At 41.6% G+C, this 27,884-nt stretch overlaps 1 protein-coding gene and 1 pseudogene across 1 annotated transcript; both read right to left on the bottom strand.

Annotated features, from left to right (window-relative positions):
- Positions 1-965: 965 nt before the first annotated feature.
- Positions 966-21,936, bottom strand: LOC110055422 (solute carrier family 23 member 2-like). Its single transcript, XM_089284849.1, has 12 exons — positions 21,600-21,936; positions 16,356-16,469; positions 15,988-16,145; positions 15,431-15,522; positions 14,155-14,222; positions 7,410-7,566; positions 7,307-7,331; positions 6,577-6,700; positions 6,318-6,474; positions 5,735-5,988; positions 4,772-5,045; positions 966-2,029 (listed from the first exon to the last, which is right to left on the bottom strand). Exons 1-12 carry the CDS (start codon positions 21,618-21,620, stop codon positions 1,713-1,715), a joined length of 1,761 nt encoding a protein of 586 aa, XP_089140975.1. The 5' UTR covers positions 21,621-21,936; the 3' UTR covers positions 966-1,712.
- Positions 11,795-13,359, bottom strand: LOC149115304 (uncharacterized; annotated as a pseudogene).
- Positions 21,937-27,884: the final 5,948 nt, after the last annotated feature.

Genomic DNA, 27,884 nt, shown 5'->3' with positions numbered 1-27,884 from the left:
GTAGGAGGTGATAAAGCTCAAATCACCGATTTCGCTTAAAGGTGGTAAAAGTGTTGGGTGAATGATTATGTCAAAAATAAAAGGTGAAAATATTTTATTCCCGTCAAGACGTCATATGAGGTAGAAATAGCCGCTATACATAACAACTGCAATTTTACGATAATGTTGGGGCTTTAGGGTAATAAAATAAATCAAATAAACATCCTAAAATATTGAGATTCACAGCTTAGGTTCCCAATTGTTGAAATTGTATTAAATTTCCAAATTGTATTGTGTTTAAATTTCACATTATTGTACGAGATCAAATTTCTTGTTTGCAATTACACCGATAGCATACCAATTTCATAATTCTAGTTAAAGCGTTTTTAATCATCAAATACAATGTCATAGGAAATAGAAAAATCATGTTTTAATAATAATGCCAAATTATGCGTGAGGTAATAATCTCAAAATTGCTTTTAACAAAATAGTAAGAAATAATCTAGGAAAATGAAAAGGATCTAAAATTTGTAAGAATAGAAGGGAACCCTGAGCGAGGGAAACTAAACTCGTTAGGGGACATGGACAAAGGTCAGTAGTTTGGTCACATGGTATTGGTGATTCTCTGTAGTCTGACTTCCACTTTAATCTATCAAATTTCGTGCTGAGGATGAAATCAAGTTCCCGAGGGTCGCAGGAGGACTGGTCGCCATTCACAACTCGAAATATCGCGAAATCCACCGCCTTGGTTGACCTTTACCGGGAAATAAAAAGAAACGAAGATGCGGAAAATTTGAAGTACTTAACAAATTTCGACCGCCTTAAAAAATGGAGACCCATCCTAAATAGCTTTTTTGACCACAAGAAGGGTTCGTGATTTTTTTTCGATACATTGACGGTGAATTATCTCTCTCAAGTAATGTTCCTGATGTTCCAGTTATGTTTCATGTAACTTTCATGACTAATTTCCCGAAGATGGCCAACGCTTAAACTTTCAAAAACGTTTATTTAAATCATTTTTACCGCACTTCGCGTGAGCAACGCATATTTACTACGACTTTTGATTGGTTCATTGGATTGGCTTTGTCCTATCTTATTTGGCCATGCCGTGCGAGACAGCTGAGATCCCCTCTCTTTCTGCTCGGTGGAAGACGGGAGGGAACCGCTACTTGTCGGTAAAGTTTTGAATTTGATCACGTACGTGACGAACCCATGTCAGTGCAGGGTTTCCAACTTTAATTTTGTAGCCAATCACAGGGCAGCTGATGTTGTGGACAGTCCTCTCACGAACAGACAGCGTTTTGTATCCTATCTGTCATCCGTAAGCTTTAAAACTGGTTAAAACTTGTCAAAAACCAGTATTTTCAATTGATTCGTCCATGTGTTGTGGACGGCGACTGATCAAAGGATCGAGTGGTTGTGAGCAGAGGTTCCCCCCGTCCCTCACCGAGCAGAAAGAGAAGGCAATCTCTGCATGTTTCACAGCGTAATTAGCCAGAGTGTTTATTACTTTGATTTTTGTTTTACGACACTCAATTGAAACCCGCTCTATAATTATAATGGTGCTCCGTGTTCATAATTTGTTCATTAATTATTAGAAGTCACCTCGCTCAGCTCTGTATCGGCTCTTGGCAACCTATCCTTTGTTACAGTGCATTACTTTATAATACTCTACCCGGCTGTTAACCAGAAAAAATCTTGCTCTCACTCATGTAGACTGTCAAAGTATCATTTTACAGTTTAGAATGAATGTTCCTCAGCTTCTCATCAGCTGCTGGCGAGCTATCTTCGTCGTTGTACGGCAAGAAGGGCAAATACTTAGCCACCTTGTAGTTACTGATACGATTGAGACCAAACGGCAGATCATAGACTTTAATTGAAGCTGTTTGAAACTCGTCACTGTCATCTGACAGATGTTGCCTCCATGCCTTGAGCCCGCGTTCCTCAATGGTTCCCTGGATGGTGTTGTCCAAAATCAGCCCGACTAAACCCCCAACTGCCATGCTAGTGCTCAACAGCACGGTGATGATCTGGTCGATCTCTGGCACACCTAAATGATTAAATAACTGAAATCGGTTAGCAAGAAAAAGTTGACTTCTAAATTTATTTTGGCTAAAACGATTCTAAGCATTTTTCAAAAGCACTGGGTTCCTATCACCGTGTGGGAAAGAGTCAAAAGTGGTTTTGGCTTTACTTCTGACTGGATAATAAAGGGGTGCGAGATTTTTAAGCGAGTCGCTTAACGTTAAGTAATGCAACACTGAAGTTAATGCGAATTACTTTCAACATTCAAATGAAAACCACACGAAGGAAGTACTTATGAGAAATTCCATGAGTGGCATCAGAAAATGTCAGATTTGTCTCATCCTAAAACATATCTTTCTCTACAGACCCACATAACTCATCTACTTTAGTCAAATCATCTTCGTCAGATATTACGGAGCTTTGCGATCAGTATGATGCTGTTTTATCCTCTATTTTGGATGAACATGCACCTCTACACACAAGGATTATCGTCCTAAGACCTCATGCTCCTTGGTATGATAATGAGATTAGGAAGCAGAAAACCATTTCTCGCAAACGTGAACAGTGCTGGCGTCGTTCCGGTCCTGCGTCTGATTACCAATCTTACGTCTACCAGTACCTTGTTGTGAAAAACACTATTTTTAAATCAAAAATGGATTATTACTCCAATCTTATCGACGAGGCTGGAAACGATAACAAGTCCCTTTTTCGCACCATCGACCGCCTTCTCCACAGGAAGCCCGAGAAGTGTCTTCCGTCTTGTTCCTCGGCTACAGAACTTGCCAATAGTTTTATCATTTTCTTCGAAAATAAAATTATCAATATAAGATGTAAACTCGAAGCTGCCGAAATGCCTGATCTCTTCTGTACTTTGGATAAATTAACGCTTCAGTGACTGTCAGTTAAATGCCTTCTCACCTACTTCAATCGCTGAACTTTCGGAAGTTGCACGCACTGTTGTGTCTAAGTCTTGTAGCCTGGACCCTCTACCTGCCGTCTTGTTAAAAGAAAATTTTGACATGCTTCTACCCACGCTTTGCAGGATTGTAAACTTGTCCCTGGAATCTGGATATGTGCCTCCTTCACTAAAAAACCCCCATCTTACTGCCACTACTCAAGAAACCATCCTTGGACCACGAAATCCTTAGTAATTATAGGCCTATCTCAAATCTCAAGGTCATTTCAAAAATCATCGAAAAAGTTGTTGCAGTACGTCTTCAGGACTACTTGGAATCCAACCAACTTAATGAACCGCTATAATCAGCCTACAAGCGATTTCATAGCTGTGAAACCGCTCTTGTACGTGTACACAATGATATTTTGCGTGCCACTGACGATCGTCACTGTGTTATACTCCTGCTACTTGATCTATCTGCTGCTTTTGACACTGTTGATCACGACATTCTTCTAACAAGACTGAAATCCAAGTTTTCAATCTGTGGCACTGCCCTTGAATGGTTTCGTTCCTATCTTACAAACCGCACACAATTTACCTTAATCGATGGACAATAATCACAGTCGCGTGAGCTTAAATGTGGATTCCCCCAAGGTTCGTTCCTAGGGCCTATCCTGTACTTACTTTATACTGCACCACTGGCTGATATTCTACTGACGGTACTACGAAATGCAATTTCACTTCTACGCTGACGATACTCAGTTATATATCTCTTTTTCAACAAACAACGACGTCGAATTAACTAATACAGTTGGAAAAATTGAGGAATGTTTGTCTGATCTTGACAAGTGGATGTCTCTTAACAAGCTAAAACTGAATAAGGACAAGACGGAATTTCTTTATCTATACTCGAAACACAACCTACAGCAGTCTCTACCACCAATCCGTTTTGGTCAAGACATAATTCAGCCATCTCAATTTGCTAGAAACATCGGTGTGATATTTGACAGTACCATGACTATGCTTCCGCATATCAGTTCTATTTGTAAATCAGCCTCTTATCATCTGCGCAACATCTCCCGGATAAGGAAATTCTTGTCTACGAAAACCACCGAGATCCTGGTCCATGCTTTTGTGTCTTCCAAACTCGACCACTGCAACTCTCTTTTGTACAATGTACCGAAGTGTGCTTTAAAAAAGCTCCAGTCTGTTCAGAATGCCGCTGCCCGACTTATCACCTGTTCCCGAAAGTACGACCACATCACTCCAATACTGAAAGAATTACACTGGCTTCCTGTTTCTGAACGCATTAAATTCAAGATTATGTTACTTACTTTTAAGGCTCTTCATCAACAATCTCCTGTCTACATTCAAGATCTAGTAACGTACTACCAACCTTCCAGAATCCTCCGATCATCACACTTATTACTTCTTAACCCCACGAATTTTCACCTGAAGACGTATGGTTCTCGAGCGGTCTACCTGTTTCTATCCGCTCATGTGACAATCTAAGTTCTTTTAAATCTAAACTCAAAACTCATCTTTTTAAGAAAACTTATTATTCTTAGCGATTTTTACTTTTTATTACTTTCTTAAATGCACATTTTTAATTATTAAGATTAGTACAACTCATTTTGACGAATTGTACAGCGCCTAGAGCAGGCATGGATAGGCGCTATATAAATATTTATTTATTTATTTATTATTATTATTATTATTTTATAAGGAAATTAAACAACATGCATCATGAACATCAATTTTAAGTTATGGATACGGTAATGAGCGAGGGTCTTGCAAAGTCGGTGGAGTATTTGCAAAAGGTAGCCCGACATCCTTGAAATTCAGCATGATGAAAACACTGGTGATACGAACCTGTTTGTACGGCACCAGGATGCATGGCCATGTAATGCGGCAGAGCCAATCCAAAAACAATGGCGAATCCAAAAACAAACAAGTTTCTGGAGGAATTCATGTCAACAAACTGTAAGTTGGAGATCCCAACAGCGGAAATCATTCCAAACAGGACCAAGAAAACTCCACCAACGATGGGATCTGGAATACTGACGAACAACGCACCAATTTTACCGAGAAGTCCAAAAGCCATCAGGATAAGAGCACCAAACTGAATAACACGAAGGCTACCAACCTAACAAAGTATAAAACGTTTTCAGATTTGGTTCTGATGTAGGAGATCGTTTTGATTTTTTAACTCTGTCGCAACGACTGAGATGAGATCAATCTGTAATATAACCACAAAATAATGTAAAATTTATTTGTTTCATTTAATTAAGGAGAATGTTAGATTTGCCCAAGTTTCTAATGGTAAATGCGGGATGCTTCTATTTTGTGAATGAGGTCAGGCTGCCAGCATGTGACGTAGGACAGTTTTCCGACTTTCAATAACAGTCCACGGAGTACTTGTTCAGAATTATATGAAGCATAATTCCATTTAACAGTTCGTGCAGAGTCTATTGCCTTCTTACACAGGTAGATAACGTATTGCAGTGGTAAAACCTGATGCCCTTATTTTTTCTACAGTTGCGGGCGTTGACCTTAAAAATGGCAAAAAGTGATCCAAACAGACTAGAAAAAATGTCCGCTGTCTGAACAGCACACTAACGCTGGTAATAATTGGAATAAATTATTGAAAACGCGAGAAAATTGACTTGTCCCGGAACTGCTCGTGAGTTTCCAGCCGCGAGGCTCCAATCCACTTGCCCAACACAATTCGAAGAAGCCGCATTCCATAATTCAAAACATAAATCAAGAAACCAACCAAAGCAATTATAAGCTAAACATTCCGAACATAATTCTCACCGTGAGAAAAGTGTTTACCTTAGTGATGCCAATAACTGCAATGTTTGTACTATACGAGGTTGTACCGATTCCACAACCAAAAGCTGCTGCCAAGAGACATCCAATTCCTTCGATTCCTATTCCACGGTTGATGGCGTACTTTGGTGGAGGAAGTGCTCCTGATAACCTCGCGCAGGCATAGTAATCTCCCACGGACTCAATAATTGAGGCCATCACTGCAGCTAACATCCCGAACACCGCTGCGACACTCACAGTAGGCATTCCCCACTGACCTGGAAAGTTAGCAACATGTAACACGGGTGCCATTAGACTTTCAGAAAAGTCCTTTGGACGCTTCCCGGCTTAAAATCTCGCAGCTCGCTTCGCTCGCTCAGCTATTCTACCCTGAAAGTCTACGGTGCCATATGTGGGTTGAATTTGTTATTATTTCTCGCATTGCTTCTAGGCTTTTTCTCTGAGTTCTCCTATTTTCCTCCCTCCACAAAACCCAAAACCTCCAAATTTCAGTTCGACCAGGATAGAGGACTCGCATGAAAACCAGCTAAGGCTGGTGTGGCTTCCTTTCTAAATATTATAATGCATTACTTTTACTATTTTTAACCTGGGTACGGAAGTCTGAACCATTTGGCTTCTTTCAACACAGCAGCCCTGGCGTCAGTTCTCGCCGCATACTGAGGAATGCTGGGATCTGAAGGAAAACCTCCCGCTGCAGTGATTATGGCACAAATAATCCATGATACTACGATTGCTAAAATCACCTGTGTAACAGATCATGTGACGCGTGTTAAGTTAAAAAAAGAGTGACTAACCAAAATGCAAACTAATGAAGTTGCGAAACATCTATCTATGCATGTACTAACCGGAAATAACCTGAACAATGGAAAGCGACCGACATAAACACGTCCTCGCTCTTTGCTATATCGAGGCACTGGGATCTTTATCTTTGTCAGGTATTGTGAAAACAAAGATATTAAGACGATAGTCCTGAAACGCAAGTAAAATATAAAGTAATAATGGTGTACAAAAGTAGTATACGTTCGAAGTCGTGTTTGACTCTGACCCTATTGAAAAGTTAAAACGACGTTTATAGTAAGAAAGACGTTTCGACAGAACGAATTTGACCTTCTTTGGTTTTAAAAGCCAACTGAAATTAATGGTTATGTAACCAGAGTGGAAAAACTTGAGAAGATCGGGCGTTCAAAGGAGCGGTCCGCTTTTGGCGCAATGTGTGATGCGAGTAGGACTGGCAGGAGCACTCCTTCCGCGCTTCCAGTGCGATCAATGGTTGCGGAAAATCTAGCTTGCTTTAATTATTTTACGCCTCCACTGGCCTATTTTTAAAAGTTATTTTGACTCTCCTGACCACAACTCAATATGTTCATGATTGTATAGCATTTTTCAGTGGCGAGCATATTAACAGCGCACAAATCACGATGTTTTACCACGTCCATTTATTGTTCACTACTCACTTTTCTCTAACTACCTCTTTACTCGTAGTAGGAAAAGATTTTCTTACCTCATATAGAGAAAAAACGTTTTAATTTACAATTAAACGATCTCTTTAGCAAAGAAGAGCAAGCTGCTACTCACACCATCGAAATTCCCCAGTGGAGACCTAGAGAGTGAAAAAATAAATTGGAAAGATATGAGGCTAAAGTGGAACAACAATTATCATATTCTACGGTCAACTTACCCGCCTTTTCCGCTCCTGTTCGGAAGAGCGCCACGCCCACAAGAGTGATTGTAGGCGCTATGGCCAGCGGTCCAATGAAGCGAAGAAGGACACCAACGAGACCAGTGAAACCGAGCACAACTTGAAGCAGCGACGACAACAACATGGCGCCTTGAATCTAGCATATTTCCGGACCAAAGATACATAAAATTTCAAACGTAATTATATAACAATGAGGGTATTGATTAGCTAGTGCTGCAGCAGATGATCTTTAAGTGAGTGATAACAGTTTTGAAATACATGTTGCAGAGGACCCGCGTCTATCATGATTATCAATGGGAAATAAATATGACAAATCTAAATTACAACATGAAAATGAGTAACCAGAATACAAAGTGCTTAAAACAAACACAAGACTAATAAAAATAAAACTAAGAATGAAAATAAAAAAAAAAAAAAAAAAAAAAAAGAACGTGATAAATTAGGATGATTAAGGTGGTCTTATACCTAAAATTTTTTTTTTTTTGCAAAACAACTCTGTGGAACAGTTTTGGTGTCACGTTAAAGGATTTTGCACTCTGACTTCAAAAATGAGCTTTTCCAGCTCACGTGCCACGATAGTTAATGAATAACTAGCGCCAGTAGTCTAAATGGACACACACTAGGCCCCGACGAACTGTAAGCTTTATCTTTAATGCAAGCGAAATCTCCCCGTAACGAGAACTAGATACAACCAAGATGGCGGACGAATGAAGACTGATCGCGCGGGCTTTTATACAACAATGAACGCCGCTGACCGACCGACTACAGCGGAGTGCAGCTGGACAACCAGCCTACTGGCGTGGCTTCTTTTTTTCCTTCTTAAACAAATAAGCATGCAAACAAAGAAACACTAGGCGATAAGTCGGCATGAAATACACACACAGGTTATGTACGAGAAATGTGCTGTATGAAGAGCAGTCTTAAAGTTTCGGACCAGATAAGAGGAAAAAAAAAATAAACAAATGCTGAGAGACAGCTAAATGTCTAGAATGGTCCGGCTCCGGCTAAAGGATTAGAATCGACCGGGCTACTTCAACTCTACCACATAGTCCTGAAGACGTTGCGGGAGACGCCGTTGCCGAGTTGGACGTTTGTTCACTGTAGGGCTAACACTTGGAGAGGGGGCACGTATAACCTCGACGTCATCCGGCGAACCGGGTTGGCTATCCTCACCGTATCTCGGGACATCTTCTGCCGGGACAAAAGCGGCTGGAGGATCAGAAGTTGACTGTTCTATAACAGCGTGGGGGACGTGGCGAAGTGCAGCGCAAGGATGACAACCAAGAGAAACGCGCTCTATGGCCTTGTCTAGGTCAAGGGCGTAAAAGTAGCGGCTGACAACTTTCTTAAGCTGGAGACACGATGGATGAGACAACATGAGGTGTAGGGCGGTTAGTAAACCATCTAAGACCTGTCTGGGCACTACGATACAATCACGCGAAGGAGCCAAAGGCTCAGTCTTTTTCACGACTAAGAGGCGATCACTGGAGATGGAGGCGACAGACAAGTACCTTTTCACGTCCTTAATGTTAGTAAGCTTCTTGGAAGGACGAGTCCCTTGTATTAGGTGGGCATGCGTTCGACGTAAGTCCACGCACTCATATTGGATAGACAACCAAGTTTTTCGACTTGTGAAAGGGAGGTTCTTCTGACCAGATAGGACGTCCTGGGCAGATAGGTGTCGGACGACAGATTCCTCAGCTTGGGTGATGAATTTGCACACCTGACAAAAAGGATCAAAGCAGTCCGGTGCATTGCGGCTTGCAAAGTCAGAAGGTAGGATCGCAGCACCGGCAACATGCCTCACATTGGCTTGGAAGCGGCTGACAGTTGCCAAATAAGTCGACACTCGCGGGCTAGCAGAAACTCTGCCCTGCACATTTTCTCGAAGGCCTGGACACAAGGCTTACTGTCGGTGAGCACGCAGGCCTTGTGTTTAGATTGTATTAAGTAGGGGCTAAAGTGTTTTGTGGCAACACCAATCGCAAGTGCTTCAACTTCGCACGGTAACCAGGATAATTGGTGACTACGCAACTTTGCACTAAAGAAACCAGCGAGGGCTAGCTTGTCACCCCGCGAGATGTAGAGAGTGGCGGCGATGCCGGGTCTCTTGACAGCAGCGTCGGTCACGATCCATAACTGGTCATCTGGCTTCGGGAGAGTAATTGTTTGGCTAGACGCCACGGCAGCTTGAGCAGACTTGAAGGCTTCAGTAACATTTTCGGACCAGACAATGTCATCCTGGGACTGTTTCCCGGCTACAGCCTCGTCAAGGGGGGCCAATAGAGCAGAACAATGTGGAACAACACGAGCAAGGACCTTGACCGCACCGATAAAGGACTTCATGCCGCCAACTTTATCGGGAGGACTGCAGGAGGACAATGTTGAGACGCGATGAGGGCTGGCGCGAAGAGTGCCTTGGGACCAAGTCCAACCCAAGATGGAAGTAGTTTTGGGGTTGATGATGGTCTTCGACGCCGAAAGGCGCAGGCTAGCTTTATGGAGAGGTTGGAGAATAGAAGACCAATTTCGGAGCAACTCGTCTGGGCTGTTGCCCCCACAGTACAGATCATCTGCTATCTTGGCTACGATACCAGCCTGGAGGAGGTCACCCAAGACGCGACACATGAGCTCTTCAAGTGCGGTTTCCGAGCCAGGTATACCCATGGCCGACCGGGCATAAACGCGTACGCCCCGTAATGGAGTAGCGACTCCGCAGTACTTCATGGACTCACGGGCGAGAGGGATCTGATAGAAGGCTCTAGTTAGGTCTGAGACGATGATGTGTCTCCACTGGGCTATGCAGCGTAGAGTAGAATCCACGTCCGGGAGCAGGGAAGGCTGGGGTTTGCTATAACGACCTACGTCTGCGAAGTCAGTGACGAGACGAAAGCCACCCGACGACTTTTTGACCAGGAACGACGGGTTAAGATACTCGACAGAAACATCAATGTCTTCGGGGCGACGGAACACGCCAAGATTTTCCAATTCATCGAACTTCTGCTGGAGCTCGACAAGTTTATCGCGACCGTACAGGGGGAGGCGACCTTTACGCTGAGGAGGCTCTACCGGGCCCATATTTACTTTTGCCTGAAGGGGACCAAAGGCGCCATTGTAGCCGGTAATTGCTGGATCAAAGACGGAGTCGTACTGGACCAAAAGGTTACGGAACTTGCTTGTGATGTCTGGAGGGAGGAGGTTGTCGGGGTCTAGTACCACGCCCGGGGAGTACTTTCACTCTGAAACTGGGACTGAACACACCTTGTGGTACGGAAGGTTGTCAACTGGGTTGGAAGACTGATCTTGAGTAGACGGACAGAAGACAGGGTTGACCTGGCAAAAGTGTTCATTTCGTTTCAGGACATAAGGCCTATCTGAGAGGTTAGGAATACGCACTCTACCAGCGACGCTTGTGATGAGACAGGGAGGCGGCCACATGTCGACAACTTTGGCCGAACGGGCGTTAGTGGCGTCAAATCGAGGCTCTAGAGGGTACTCAGCATCAGGTAAGGAATCTTCTGGGAGAACTATTTCTATAAAGTCGCCAGGCCAGACAGTGGTAGAAGAAGAGGGTGCACGCAGCACTTGTGCACGGCGGACAGCATTGTGAGTCGGAGGATGGTTGACAGATCCGTAGGTGAAGATGGTACCATCCCCAAGGATGACCTGGCGTTTGGCAGGACGAATGGTTATGTCATTCGCTTCCATGAAGGGAGTACCAGCCAAGACATCTACGTCCAGATTCTCCACAACAAGACCTTCAAATTGAAACGAATGATTCCCACGGGTGAGGCTCAAGCGAGTTTCCCCCAGGACTTTCAAAGGAGAGGAGCCATCCGCTTGATGTGCTGGCTGTGAACTGTGCCAAATCTCTGCACCGAGCCTCTGTACAGCGGAGAGCCTGATCATGTTACCTGTGGCGCCGCTGTCAATGATGACTCTAGCCTGATGATGGCCGAAAAACGTGTCAATGTACGGGGACTGACGTACGAGGACCCTCCTGGATGCATCAGACGTAAATGGATCACTCTGCTCAACCAGATTCTGATGAAGCGGCGGGTCAACATTACTTGACAAAAGATCTAACTCAACGCTGTCGTCATCCAGAATTGAAACAATCTGACGAGCTTTCAGAAGGTACAAACGGTCCTGTTCAGGAAGGAACTCACATTCGCTTAAAAAGTGGCTGTGAGAAGCGCGGCCAGTTTGTTTACAGAGGAGGCATTCTTTCGCCTTTTGAGAGGAGCGTCCCGGAAACCTCGCAGACGACTTACTGTAGGGCGGTGTACACCTCCGAAAAGAGGACGCAGAAATCCTTCCAGTCTCACGCTTTCTAAGTTCGTTTTCTTCATGGGGGTTGACACTTTTCTGTAGCAACGCAAGGACGAGCTTTGAGGTGGACACAGCTCAAGGTAACTGGAGCAAGACGAGCCTCTCTTTGCGTGAGGCTCCTGTACGCATGACTTTTGTGTCTTCAGCAGAACGGATTTCATCAAGGAGTGAGCCCAGCGCCTGGGAGATCTCAGGCTTTAAGGACGCCAAAGTACGAGACCGAAGTTCAGTTCCATATCGTTGTTTAACAAGTTTAGGTAAGGCAGGGTTAATCAATCTCAGCCACGTTAAAATAACAAAATTCTCTAACGTCGGTGACAATTCCTCTTCCTCCTCAAGAACAGAACCGTGGTGGAGCAAGGTGTGAGGTTTAATTAAACTGTCCTCCACAAAAGCCATAAGACGCTGGAAAAGATCTTCCGGGCGCTCATCGAGGTTCAAATGAATGTCGTCCAGGTCTAAAAAGTGACCCCCAGTAGTCTGGAATCCGAAATGAAGTCTAATTGTCTGCCATATGTCCCCAATACAAGTAGAATTCTTGACAATCGTATTACGAGAGATAATTGGGCAATAATTTGCAATCTGGCCTAGCATGAGTTCGAGCATGTTTACCTTTTGGGTAGCAGTTCGCCTTCAAGCAGCTGGAACCGACTCCCCATCATCAGTGTAACCGCGTAACGGGCTCGCCCTAGTTTTTTTCAGCCACGACGACCCTTCTCCCAAAAATGGCGCGAAATTGGTGTCCAGAGACAAGGTGTAGAGAAGATTTTGTTTCCAACTCTCGAAGGAGGTTAAAGTTTCGTTCTTTGAGAGGCACCACTGCTTGGGGGCTCTGTTAGAGGACATCGCAGCTTACGGAACAAGATGATATCGACAACCGACTCTTGGCTGCTCGGGAATCCCGACGAATCTGTCGATAAAGTGCGTTGGATCTGACGGGAACGTGACGATTCGAATCCCACCGCTGCCACCACGCCAGTAGTCTAAATGGACACACACTAGGCCCCGACGAACTGTAAGCTTTATCTTTAATGCAAGCGAAATCTCCCCGTAACGAGAACTAGATACAACCAAGATGGCGGACGAATGAAGACTGATCCCGCGGGCTTTTATACAACAATGAACGCCGCTGACCGACCGACTACAGCGGAGTGCCACTGGACAACCAGCCTATTGGCGTAGCTCCTTAGTGTTAAAAAGTGGTGTTCATTATAAACACGATAACGTAATAATGAATGGTTCGACAAGTATGGAATTAAGTTCATCCTGTCCATAAGCAAGTTGTCCAGGAGACAAACCTCAGAAAACAGTGTTTTGAGGAGTTTTTTCTCGTGAAATGTTGAAAAAGTATATTAATATTAACTAATATTAACTATATTAACTAAATAACAGAAAAAAATTTCATAAATTGCAAATTTTGGAGGTTTTTGGAGGACCTAGATAATTGTGTCCTTCATCAATGTTGAAAATTTGACAACATTCGGTTAAAGCCCAGTGGAGATATCGTGTGCGAGATATTGATGATCCGTCTATTTGGTCATTTTGAGAAATAAGGCTTTAAAGTTTTACTTCGGTCTCCGAGAGCCTAAATTAGCCCTGTGAACTAGGGGGGGATGTTAGGGGCAGGGGGAGGGGTATATTTAAAGGTTTTACATAAATGTTTCATTGAACACCCGAATACACACCAGTCATAGAAATGTTAACCAAGTATAAGGAGCGTATAAGATGGTAGAAGAAACAATGTTCAGGACCATGATGCAAAAATTCTCATAACTACACATCTTTAAAGCGTTTGTGTAAAGTATCATTAAAATGTACTGAATTGAATCCATTTTGTGAGTACTTTTAGACTGTAAACAATGGTTGCTATGGGTGTTGCTATGTTGAAGTGTTCAGATTTCTTAATTTAAACGTAAATTCAGGAGTAATTAGAGGAAAATCGTTTCAAAATACGATTTACAAATGGACAGGGATGTTGAATCTTCATGTTCCAAAAAAATGGTTTTCTGGAGAAAAATTTATATCTGAGAGTATAAGACCCCCTTAAGTTGCAAGTTGCTTGTTTACGGAGGGGTTTTAACATCCAATATTCATGGCCTCCTTGATTTTAAGCTTGAAGAGTGCTGACGTAGTGTCGAGGACTGAATCGAATGGAAAAACAGTGTTCGCAAGACGAGGCTTGGTAAATTTCTGATTCTTTAGGAACGTTTTAAGACAAGCAACAAAGTCATTTACTTGAAGATGATCTTTTGTCTGCCGGTACACTTTCTTGTGAAGATGAATTAGGTGAAGATAACTGATGTCGAGCTCGTGACGGAGACAGAAGAATTGTGATTACGATACAAGCTGTTTGCAGTAAAGTGAGAATAAACTTCAAGACCAAAACCCTTACCTCTCTCATGCGAGTTTTCCATATGTCGTCATTGTTGATAAGTGAACTTTCAGTTGAATTACTATTTTCTTTGAATAGGAAGACATCAAGTAATTAAGAAATCAAACGGTACACAGAGAAAAGTGGGTTACAGTGCGACAACTCCAACCAAAGCCACTCAACAAATTTAAGAAATAAAATCGTGGAGGTTACCAATAGTTTTCCAACAAATTAGCGAAAACTACCGCATATCTGTTGTCTTTGTAATGTACAGGTTGATTACGAGGATGATTTGTTGGAAAACTATTGTTAACCTCCACGAATTTTATTCGTTAAATTTGTGGAAAATTTTGTCGGGGGGCCTTGCTTGGAGTAGTCACACTGTAAGTGTTTGTCGTTCTTTTGCAAAGCTACGCAGTTCTTTTTCAAACGCCTTGCCTGATAAACAGCTTTTAGTATCAGTTTGCTTAAATTACGCCATCCCTCTTTTTCTAGTTTAACGTTGCCCGACCGACTTAAACTTTTTCACTTTTCAGAAAATAAGAAATTTTTAGAGTAGTGGAATAAATTTTGCTTTGGCAAATGCAAATTTAGTGACCTCATTTCCTTACGCTGAATATCAGTTTCCAGCTTAGTTTTAGAGAAACTGGTATGCTGATTTTGTAACCATGCCTTGCTTTTTCCAGACTTCACAACAATAATCATGATGCTAGGAAACAGGGCCTACTGGGCTACCGGTCTCATATCCCATTTGCCTTTTTTTAGCCATATTTTCTCTCTCTGACCGACGGATTAACTCAAATTGAGAAAACATCTTAGACGCCTAATAAAATTAAAGAAAAGCACAAATTTTCTCCAAAACTTTCTTTTTCGCCATAAATCGGTCCAATTGACCATTCTTAGTCTCTAACGAACAAACTTTGGCTCGATGAAGGAATTCATTCATTTTTGGCTAAAACCGATGGCCTTAAAACTTGGCAAAATTGAAGTGGATCGTGAAGTTGTGGTAGCTGGATCATATTCGCTTTTTCTGTAAGGGCGTTAAAATGTTACTTTTTGGGGAAAGAAGTATCAGTACAGGAATGTTTCGTAGAGGTACAATGTTTTTGTGTTGTTGACCAACTCCTTGAAAATGGAAAATGTGTTCCTTACCCTACTCGGATAGGTCGAGTGGTCTACCGACATATTATTTGTTTCATTGTTAACAGTGGAGGTAATACATTGTTTCCAGTTTTTATAGAGATTTTAAATTTAGGCGTAACGTGGGCTAACTAATATCATAACCACTGAAACTGACCTTCAGGTATCGGGCATTTCCACTGTGGAAGAGCCATAATGGCAAATGTTGGAGCCAGGTAACCATAATCTCCTCCTTGAACGATAGGAAGCCTGCAATCATTTAAAGTTATAAACTCTTCTCATTGATAAACAGAATTCTAAAGTCATCAGTAGATAAAACTCCTTTGTCTGACATTTTAGGGGATTAACTTTAATTTCATAAGTGGAACGTTTTCACGTCATGAAGTCATTGTCGTAGAGAGACATATTTTTGGCAGTTAAAGTTGCATGAGTGATTGCCGGACAAAGTGATTGGTTTAACGTGGAAATTATAGCTAGCACGACTGTGCGAACAGAGTCATTTCGAGCCACGTTATCTTAGAAACATTCATTTTAGAAGGCTGCTTTTCGATATTAATTGTGCAAAAGCAGTTAGATGTTGATAATTAGCGCCTTTTGTTGGAAAAAAAGTGTCTATCAAATGACGCTACTGCATCAGTGGATGTTGCTTGTACCGTTTTTTCATGTGCTAGTGGGAAACACCTTTCAGAAATTTACTTCATTTTTTTTCAATACCTGACTCCAAAAGTGCTCTGCATCAAGGTTACAAGACCAGAAACGAAGAAAATGGTGCTCAGTACTTCACTGATGGCAAGCGTGTTGTTCGCAAAACACATTGGACCACTCAGAATGTAAGGAATCGCCAAAGCTCCTCCTAACATGGTCAAGTAGTGCTAAAGAAAGAAAGCAGTGTTAGGATACACCTGGATGCTTCATTTTCCACATGTTTACCTTGACTGCGATGGGCGACAAAAGAATTTATTGAGACACGTTTAGCCTATAAACTCACCAAAGATTACTTGATGACGAGTTCAGATGAAAACATCCAACAAAATTCACCTGGAGCCAGGTCATGGGCTCCTGGCTGCATTCACTGCTCTTACCTGGAAGCCCAAAAATAAGCAGATGTACCATGGTGGGCTCTCGTCGATAAGGTAAGACATGCCAAAAGGTCTTATCTTCTTCTGAGGTCGAGGTTGAGCATCAGGCTCTTCAGACTTCAAACAAGAAAAAAGAATATAAGTGCTGAGGAGAAGAAGCTTTTGTTGAGAGCCAGTATTGCAGACTTATCCAGATTCTGTCGTTATACCTTGGAAGTTTGAATCACTATAATTTCAATTTGCTGTTTCTTCTACAGTTCATCTAGTATCGTCTTGATATTCAAGGAGCATTTTGGGTACGAGCAAAGCATATGGTACTGTGACTAAGTACCATATGCTTTGCTCGTACCCAAAATTTTAATGCTAAAATGCTCCTTGAATGTCAAAGTTACCGCGATAGTGTCCCTTTAGTCTTTGGGTATAACCTATCCACATGGGCATAAAGCAGATTAACATCAAGGAAAATTGACTGTACCCTTGGGTATACCCCTGTTGAGGTGCGTTGGCCTCGTGGTTAGCGTGCTTGCCACCGAATCAAGCGGTCTGGATTCAAGCCCTGGCCGGGGACATTGACTGACTCCCACAGTGCCTCTCTCCACCCAGGTGTAAAACGTTTATGCTAGGAGCCGAACCATGCGATAGACTACTAGCTGTTTCATGCTATAGAGAAACCAGAGATAAATGCCGGCCCGGTGGGCCAATTGGTTCGTAGAAAGACTTTGTGTATACCCTACCCACAAGCGCACAGGGCAGATTACCCTGCAAGACAGAGATTCTCCTTGTCTTTCTGCTCGGTGAGAGACGAGAGAGAACTTGTGCTCATAACCGCTCGATACCCCCTATCGTCGCATTTCACATGTGTCGTACTTCATACAAAACAGATCTTTTTCGGCGAATTACTTGAATTCCGACTTTTCCATCGTTTATTTCTGATAGAAGCTTCAAAAATTCGTGAAGTTCTATATGCTACGAAGTATACTGAGCGACAACGAAACCGACGAACTAAACTAAAATTGGCTAGTAAAACTAAAAAGACCACACTGTCCAGCGCTTGACGGTTCGCAAACTGAAACTGGAATAATTTAAAGCTCAATAACCTGCCTATCAACCCTCACATCATGCATGCATCTTTGACAATTAACAGCTTGTTCAGGTGGTGTTATATACCGCAATAGTTTCTCATGGTGCAAGTAGCAATGCTGCCAGTTATTCATCGGTCAAAAGCCGGTAAGTAACGAACCCATGTCAGTGCAGTGTTGCCAATTGTAAATCTTTTAGCCAAAAGCGGGTAGCAGATATATAAGTTAATAAAGATGGTGAATTTTAAGCTCGGTAATGAAATGTGAAGGTGAGTTAACCAACATGACACGAGCGTGGGACAAAGAAAAATTCTGAGTCCCCGACAGGAATCGGGCGCTCTATCCACTGAGCTACGAGAACTCATGGAGAGCAGGGTCATTTAACTGAGTTCATATATCACAGGTGTCCTGCATACTGCTAGGATCAACGCTATCGAATTCATCGTGAGTTAATAAAGATGGTGAATTTTAAGCTCGGAAATGCAATGTGAAGGTGAATTAATCAACATGACACGAGCGTGGGACAAAGGTGGTGTTGTGTACAGCAATAGTTTCTTCTTTGTCCCACGCTCGTGTCATGTGGATTATTAATTCACCTTCACATTTCATTACTGAGCTTAAAATTCATCATCTTTATTAACTTATCACTACTCACGATGAACACGTGACACGGTATTTACATGACGGCCTAGAGGGCTGTCATGATGGTTAAAAGAGTGACTTATTTCGGAGAACTTGGCTATCTGAACAGTTCATGTCTTAGAAAAAGTATTATATTGATGTTTTAGAGTTCCTCGAGGGATAAATTCACGCTTTTGTAGCGAAACTCAGTGACAGATGTTTCTGTTAGTTTCCGGCTGCCATGTTGGTGCCCATACGGATGGGCACCAGCATGGCGTCTCCATACAAATCTCTGTAAATTTGGGTAAAAAATTTCTCCGCATATCTCGCATAAGAAAAATTGCTGTGACCAGAATTTTGGCGAGAGTCTTTGCATATTTACCTTCTTTCATTTCCCAGATTCTGGACTTTATCCATTGACCGGTTTTGATTTTGATTTTGATCTATTTTGAATTGCGTGACACTGAAAACCAGCAATAACGTATGACATATATTGAGGTATCAATTACAAGTTTCTGGTGTCTAGATGGCGTTGAAGTAATTTTGGAGTCAGACTCCAGGCACTACACCTGATAAGACACGCAAAATGTCTTTCAGAAATGTTATTAGCATCGAAGATAAAGCCCTGTTTTCTTTTTTTCTTTTTTTTTTTTTTTCTTTTTGTTTCTTGGCTAGTTTTGCCATTTAGAGAAAGGAAGAATTTTATTGTATTTACAAATCAACACGCGAAATTATATTCTTTTCAAAATCTCAGCCTTGGGTTTATTCTTAAAATATTCTTAAAATTTCGCACATTTCAACCTCGATATTCTTATGAAATATGTTCTCAGATAAAAAAAGAGCACAGTATAAGTGTTATCCCAGATTATATTCCATTCACGAGCTCATCACGGGGCAGACTGATGACACAGCACGTCAGCCGTTACTATCGGCTATATCTGCGGTATATTTTCCTCTATGCGCATATTACAACAGACGAACATGGCAAAAATATTGTGTTTAGATCATACTATTACCATCAAACGGACAAGAAAAAATTACACATATAAACAACGCATAAAATTAAACGACAAATTTAATGTGGCGCTACATTAGCTCTCAGGATTGTCTTCTGCCAAATTGATTGATAAATGCATTGTGTGCGGTGTCAACTTAGATAGCTAGCTAGTGTGGAAAATGATGATAAACTTCAAAGGTAAATGTAGGTATACATGGTCTCAAACAAGGTCTGTACTACACAAGCAGGACATGAAACAAGAAGCAAAAGGCAGCGACATGATTGATTTCGATGAGGAGTTTGATCAGGTGTGGTACATAAAATTAACCCTTCACATGCATGACGAGGTGGATTTCTCTCACAACAAAACGAGAACGATCTCCTGGCTAGGTGCCTGAAACAAAATTTGCCGTCTCTAATATGGCGGATCATGAAACAGCATAGTTTTCTGGCATACTGAAGCATAAGCCAACGGCTGGGACATGCAAGTTTCTTTACGCTCGCAATACATCGAATTGAGAAAACTATTTAATCTGTTTATTTTGCCTACTGTTTACCAAGCTTTACCGGTTTGTTGCAAGTAGAGCACTGCACCACTTAGGTCGTGGGTTCGAATTCCGTGCAAGCATCAATTAATTCAAGGCCTTACTCTCGCAACTACCTAACTGCGATCGGGGTCCTTCTTATCTTTAAATTATTCCATGAATTTCTTTCATAGAATGTCTTTCTCTTTTTGAAACAACTCCCTTGTCACTACCCAAATTCAAGATTACCATGTGATGGACACAACTTATAAATGGCCGCCCCGAGAAGGGTTGATTTTGTCATCAACTAGTCATTAACGACGGTTTTGAATCTCGCGCTCGGAAATTCGGCAAACGTCGGTTCTTTCAAACCTTTGTGATAATAACAAAAGAGCGTCAAAGCTACGGACAATTGAAATAACCATAAAAGAAAAGTGACGCTGCGCTATTGTCTACCTAAAATTAAAAGTCAAAGTTTGATATGTTTAGTGTCGGGATTACATGCTGCGAGTTTCCGGGATACACTAATCTCGTTAAGTGTTCGTTAATTTTTATATGAGACATGTTAAGATAAGATAAGATAAAAACTTTATTAATGTGTCGAAGTTGCTAGCATACAATGTACACTAACTGGGGACGCCTAAATCTCATGGATAATCTATATGAAAAAGAGAGAACTCTCGGCGGTTATCTTCGGTTTAGGTAGCGTGAAGTAGGAAAGGAGAATCGCTAACCCTTCTAGACATGATGCTAGCCCATCGCAGGTCATTCCTCCGAGTTTTTTTTTTTTTTTAATCCACCTCTTTTTTGATCCGGGATAGAAAAATTGCACCGAAAGAGTTAAGTGCCTTGCCCAAGAAAACAGGGCTCGACTCCAGACTGCTCGATCCGGGCGAAGTCCAGCGCACTAGCCATTAAGCCACCGGTGCCATGCAGCATAAAGTTTTGTTTTGTTTCTCACCGTGGGCTGGCCTCCAATATGACATTGTACGGAGACGATAGGCCACAGGATTGTCTGTCATCGATTAAACCCAGTCCTCACTTGCGACGCAAACATAAGCATAAGCCAGTTAACTTCAGAGGCTTATGCGCTGATGAGGACGGCTGCGACATAAGCATAAGCATAAGCCTTCCGCTAAGGCTCATGCTTGGCTTATATCGCTGTTATGTCCAGAAAAGACATCGTTGGCATTAACATAAACATTAGCACTTTCGCTTATGCTTATGCTTATAAGCAAGGTTTTGACATTCTTATGCCTATAGGCTTATGTCCGGCCGTCCCCACCAGTGTATAAGTTTCTTTTATGCTTATGTTTATGCTCATGCTTGCGTCGCAGTTGAGGACCGGGCTTTGGTCAATCAATGACTTATCCGCTGTTCATTCATTGATGTCATTTGTCATCGATTAGTTACATCTGGTTACAAAGAAGGCAGCGTCCACGCTACGCCGGAGAAGTTTGAAAACGCGCAATTTTATTTCTACGGTTAGATCTCAGTACCTTCCACACTAATCCATCAAGAAAACGAAGCTTTTCGAAAGCGCTTTTCAAACCGGAGGAATTTGAAAACGCCGGCCTTGCGTTTTCGTGTGGAGGGGCAACATTTTGAAAACGGATCGTTCCGAAAACGATGACGTCACGATAATCATGTGATTTCTGACCGAGTTTTCCTCAAACACAAATCCAAAATGACCGGTGATTGTTGCGTTTTTAAATTCTTCCGGCGTAGTGTGGACGGAAACATTTGATGAGTTTTTAGAGTGAAACCTGACCGTTTCCAGTTGCCTCCGGCGATCCGGTGAAGTGTGGACGGTGTGTAAGTAGTCGATTATTACGACTTACAACCGGATTTTACATCAAAAGGGAATTACTGATTGCGCTCAATGTAACATTTCTACATAAGGATTCGGTCGTTTTTTGAACTTTGTGCTTGCTCTTTGTATGAAATTCTTCAAAGAAAAAAAAAAAAAAAAACCACTGTAACATCCGTGTGTCACGGCATATAGAATCATAGTCGAGTAACTTACCTCAATTTCTTGTCGTGCCATTGGTCCCCTTTACGATAACTACAAATCCTCTTCTCAATCTAATGAGAAACACTCCCTTAAACACTCCGTTATATTTTCTGTGCGGTTGTAGAGCATCCGTTCAAATCGACCGGCTAAAAGTTATGGACTGGATCCTGACTGGACTGGACTGGACTCTGCACTAGACGTTGGAGTAGACTCTACTATCTCGTTTCCAGAGACTCTCTACTTCCCGGCTGTCACCGCAGTGATTTGGGTATCCCCGAGTTTACCCTACGAGACAGAAATTTCCTTCTCTTTCTGCTCGGTGGTAGACGAGAAGGAACCTCTGCTAACATCTGTTCGATTTCTTATCGAACGTGGGCGAACTACGTCAGCATGTCACATGTGCCGTCCTTTGTCATGTGAAGCGTTTGTAAGCAATCCAATTTTTCTAGTTATATATTTTCTGTGAATCATGTATTTGTATTGCGACTTTTTCACCGTCTATTTATTAGAGAAATACAGAAATTTCGTTAAGTGCTACGAAGTATTGAGCGAGAAAAGAAACAGACGGATTAAACCAAAATTAGCGTCATTCCAGACCACTCTGTTTAGCGCGTGCTTCGCAAACTGCAAGCTACTAGCTGCAGATAAACAAACTGCTTTCTATAACATGAAACGTGTTTATAAGTCATTCCTCCGATATTGTAATAGAAGAGCGCTCTAAATGTTGAGCTCGATTTATTGGACTGAAGTAGGGTCTCAATGGACTGAACAGAGGGTCTCAATGGTGTGGTAGCTTTTACGGCCGATTTATTTTCTTTACCGTAGATAGAAATCTTAGAAATTATCTGACCATTACTTTTCTTGTTTTCTTGTCGCTTAACGTGTTTTGCCACCTTATGTGCATAATTGCAGATCTATTTATAATGCAAAAACTAACATACACATTTACTTGAAAATGACATCCGACGATGTCGAAACGTCGTGTATTAACGCCGCTAATCTTTGAATTGAAAATATTCCCTCAAGCCTTGCTAATTCAATTACTTTAAAAAGTTAAAAACTGATTTTCAATGTTTCAAAAAGTTAAAAATTTATTTCGATCACTGTAAATCATTTTTTTAAAGTCTCCCGGGCAGAGAAAAGGTATTATTATAAGAATTGTAGACTGATAGGAGGGTGTCAATGGGGTAGTGGCGTTTACAGCTAACGGTTAAATTTTAAGCATTTTTACGCCTAACAGTTAAATTTTTGGCCCTTTTACGGCTTACGGTTAATTTTTTCCCATTACGGTCACTGCGCGAAAAGCCAGATATTCGGGCCCGAATTCGCTCGAATACGGATCGGCACACGCCGCGTATGCTGCAATGTTCTGACGTATTCGAATACGGTTGACTCGAAATACACCTGGCATATTCTATAGGAATCCGGCCTGTTTTTCCGTATTCAAATTTAATACTCGTGAATGACTCGAACTGTTCGATAAATCATACGGGCCACGTTTTGGTAGATTAATGTTGCATTAGATGTTCTTCGAAGATATGGTGATCATTTATGACTCGAATACGAAAGTTATGTCACATTTTTCACAACAAAGATGTCTTGCGTCGTCAAGAACGGGTTTTATGCAGGTAATATACGCTACCGCGTAGTTTAGTCAGACAACATGCTAATGTTTCGAAGCGTGCGACGGGAACACGAGACTCATTTGAAGTATGAAACACGTTCATGTTTGAAAACGGAGGCATACATGAGGTTTTAAGGTATTCTAAATTACACACTTCAAGTGTTCTGTGGTGTTCGACTGGAACACGAGACTCATGCAAAGTATGAAACGTGTTCATGTTTGAATACAGAGGCATACGTGAGGTTTTAAGGTATTCTAAACGACACACTTCAAGTGCTCTGTGGTGTTCGACTGGGACACGAGACTCATGCGAATTATGAAACGTGTTCATGTTTTAGTGAATACTGAGGCATACGTGAGGTTTTAAGATATTCTAAACGACACACTTCAAGTGTTCTGTGGTGTTCCACTGGGACACGAGACTCATGCGAAGTATGAAACGTGTTTATGTTTGAATACTGAGGCATACGTGAGGTTTTAAGATATTCTAAACGACACACTTCAAGTGCTCTGTGGTGTTCGACTGGGACACGAGACTCATGCGAAGTATGAAACGTGTTCATGTTTGAATACTGAGGCATACGTGAGGTTTTAAGGTATTCTAAACTACACACTTCAAGTGTTCTTTGGTGTTCGACTGGAACACGAGACTCATGCGAAGTATGAAACGTGTTCATGTTTGAATACTGAGGCATACGTGAGGTTTTAAGGTATTCTAAATTACACACTTCAAGTGTTCTGTGGTGTTCGACTGGGACACGAGACTCATGCGAAGTATGAAACGTGTTCATGTTTGAATACTGAGGCATACGTGAGGTTTTAAGGTATTCTAAACGACACACTTCAAGTGTTCTGTGGTGCTCGACTGGGACACGAGACTCATGCGAAGTATGAAACGTGTTCATGTTTGAATACTGAGGCATACGTGAGGTTTTAAGATATTCTAAACGACACACTTCAAGTGTTCTGTGGTGTTCGACTGGAACACGAGACTCATGCGAAGTATGAAACGTGTTCATGTTTGAATACTGAGGCATACGTGAGGTTTTAAGATATTCTAAACGACACACTTCAAGTGTTCTGTGGTGTTCGACTGGGACACGAGACTCATGCGAAGTATGAAACGTGTTCATGTTTGAATACTGAGGCATACGTGAGGTTTTAAGGTATTCTAAACTACACACTTCAAGTGTTCTGTGGTGTTCGACTGGAACACGAGACTCATGCAAAGTATGAAACGTGTTCATGTTTGAATACAGAGGCATACGTGAGGTTTTAAGGTATTCTAAACGACACACTTCAAGTGCTCTGTGGTGTTCGACTGGGACACGAGACTCATGCGAAGTATGAAACGTGTTCATGTTTTAGTGAATACTGAGGCATACGTGAGGTTTTAAGATATTCTAAACGACACACTTCAAGTGTTCTGTGGTGTTCGACTGGAACACGAGACTCATGCGAAGTATGAAACGTGTTCATGTTTGAATACTGAGGCATACGTGAGGTTTTAAGATATTCTAAACGACACACTTCAAGTGTTCTGTGGTGTTCGACTGGGACACGAGACTCATGCGAAGTATGAAACGTGTTCATGTTTGAATACTGAGGCATACGTGAGGTTTTAAGGTATTCTAAACTACACACTTCAAGTGTTCTGTGGTGTTCGACTGGAACACGAGACTCATGCAAAGTATGAAACGTGTTCATGTTTGAATACAGAGGCATACGTGAGGTTTTAAGGTATTCTAAACGACACACTTCAAGTGCTCTGTGGTGTTCGACTGGGACACGAGACTCATGCGAAGTATGAAACGTGTTCATGTTTTAGTGAATACTGAGGCATACATGAGGTTTTAAGATATTCTAAACGACACACTTCAAGTGTTCTGTGGTGTTCGACTGGAACACGAGACTCATGCGAAGTATGAAACGTGTTCATGTTTGAATACTGAGGCATACGTGAGGTTTTAAGATATTCTAAACGACACACTTCAAGTGTTCTGTGGTGTTCGACTGGGACACGAGACTCATGCGAAGTATGAAACGTGTTCATGTTTGAATACTGAGGCATACGTGAGGTTTTAAGGTATTCTAAACTACACACTTCAAGTGTTCTGTGGTGTTCGACTGGAACACGAGACTCATGCAAAGTATGAAACGTGTTCATGTTTGAATACAGAGGCATACGTGAGGTTTTAAGGTATTCTAAACGACACACTTCAAGTGCTCTGTGGTGTTCGACTGGGACACGAGACTCATGCGAAGTATGAAACGTGTTCATGTTTTAGTGAATACTGAGGCATACGTGAGGTTTTAAGATATTCTAAACGACACACTTCAAGTGTTCTGTGGTGTTCGACTGGAACACGAGACTCATGCGAAGTATGAAACGTGTTCATGTTTGAATACTGAGGCATACGTGAGGTTTTAAGATATTCTAAACGACACACTTCAAGTGTTCTGTGGTGTTCGACTGGGACACGAGACTCATGCGAAGTATGAAACGTGTTCATGTTTGAATACTGAGGCATACGTGAGGTTTTAAGGTATTCTAAACTACACACTTCAAGTGTTCTGTGGTGTTCGACTGGAACACGAGACTCATGCAAAGTATGAAACGTGTTCATGTTTGAATACAGAGGCATACGTGAGGTTTTAAGGTATTCTAAACGACACACTTCAAGTGCTCTGTGGTGTTCGACTGGGACACGAGACTCATGCGAAGTATGAAACGTGTTCATGTTTTAGTGAATACTGAGGCATACGTGAGGTTTTAAGATATTCTAAACGACACACTTCAAGTGTTCTGTGGTGTTCGACTGGAACACGAGACTCATGCGAAGTATGAAACGTGTTCATGTTTGAATACTGAGGCATACGTGAGGTTTTAAGATATTCTAAACGACACACTTCAAGTGTTCTGTGGTGTTCGACTGGGACACGAGACTCATGCGAAGTATGAAACGTGTTCATGTTTGAATACTGAGGCATACGTGAGGTTTTAAGGTATTCTAAACTACACACTTCAAGTGTTCTGTGGTGTTCGACTGGAACACGAGACTCATGCAAAGTATGAAACGTGTTCATGTTTGAATACAGAGGCATACGTGAGGTTTTAAGGTATTCTAAACGACACACTTCAAGTGCTCTGTGGTGTTCGACTGGGACACGAGACTCATGCGAAGTATGAAACGTGTTCATGTTTTAGTGAATACTGAGGCATACGTGAGGTTTTAAGATATTCTTAACGACACACTTCAAGTGTTCTGTGGTGTTCGACTGGAACACGAGACTCATGCGAAGTATGAAACGTGTTCATGTTTGAATACTGAGGCATACGTGAGGTTTTAAGATATTCTAAACGACACACTTCAAGTGTTCTGTGGTGTTCGACTGGAAAACGAGACTGATGTAAAGTATGAAATGTATTCGTGATCGAATACTGACGCCAACGTGAAGTACTGAGGACCCATACCAAAGCTTGTATATTCCCCAAACTGTGTTCAAACTGCCGAGTGTAACACACTTTTTAATTCCTTTGGATTCCTAACAAAACCCACCCAAAAGAAAGAAAATTACCAGGACAATACGCATGTTATCCCAACAAAAGGTAAACAACTGCCGTTATGACATCTTCATTTCATTTCAAATAATACTTTATTTATGAATAATAAAACTTATATTGCTACTTGTTCCTGTATGTTTATTTTCGTTGAACTATGGAAGAATTTACATTGCCAAGGCCCTATGTTATGAAAAAGTATAAGGAACTATATGAGAAGCAAAACCTAAAAAAAACACTATAACATTTTGTATGCATTTACTTTATATCTTAGTAGATGCTGCTTTGTTATAAAAAAGCATAACCATCTGAGAAACAAAGTCTTTAAAAAACATTATAACTTTTTTTTTTTGCAAACTTTATAACTAGATGCTGCTGTGTTATGAAAAGGCATAATGAAGCATTTGAGAAACAAAGTCTAAAAAACCACTTCTATAACATTTTACATGCAACTTCCTAACTAGATGCTGCTATGTTATGAAAAAGCACAAGGAACCATCTGAGAAGCAGTCTAAAAAACACTAACATTTTGTATGCAAACTTTAGAACTAGATGCTGCTATGTTACAAAAGAGAATTAAGGATGAATTAATGAATTGCTGCTTTGCATGTTTAACATCAGTATTATTTTGTTTCAACAATTGGAACCCTCTTAGCATTACCATATACCGTTTAGAGGTATCTCACACAAAAGGGATGTAGTGTAGCCTGCGAACAGGTTCCCGGTGAGCCCGAACGAAGCGAGGGAGCCTGTAGACATTCTATTGATGCCGCCGTTCTATGATACCAGCTCCTGGTATCATGATATGATTGGTTAAATCGCTGATTGTTGACATCTTTGAGATGAATATTTGACAGATCTTTGTAAAATTATACAAAACCAACGGCTCGTTATAATAGTGCATTTGCCGTTCCCTTTTAAGTTTAATTTCGGTCTCTCGACCTCCCGTTATTTCACAAGTGATACTGAAGGGTACTTTATGCTCTGTTACGAGGAGGAATTTTAAGTAGAAGCTAGTGGAGTGGAGCCGTTTGGCTGTGCTATAGCAATTTTTTAGAGGTCAAAGGCATGGTTTCCGGACTTTCCGTTGTTTATCTGCTTGTCGCTTCGC

The sequence above is a fragment of the Orbicella faveolata genome, unplaced genomic scaffold, assembly GCF_042242905.1.
Source record: "Orbicella faveolata isolate gen_17 unplaced genomic scaffold, um_ofav_v1 contig_13, whole genome shotgun sequence".
In the NCBI taxonomy this organism is placed as follows: domain Eukaryota; kingdom Metazoa; phylum Cnidaria; class Anthozoa; order Scleractinia; family Merulinidae; genus Orbicella; species Orbicella faveolata.
This window is presented reverse-complemented; position numbering and strand designations above follow the sequence as displayed.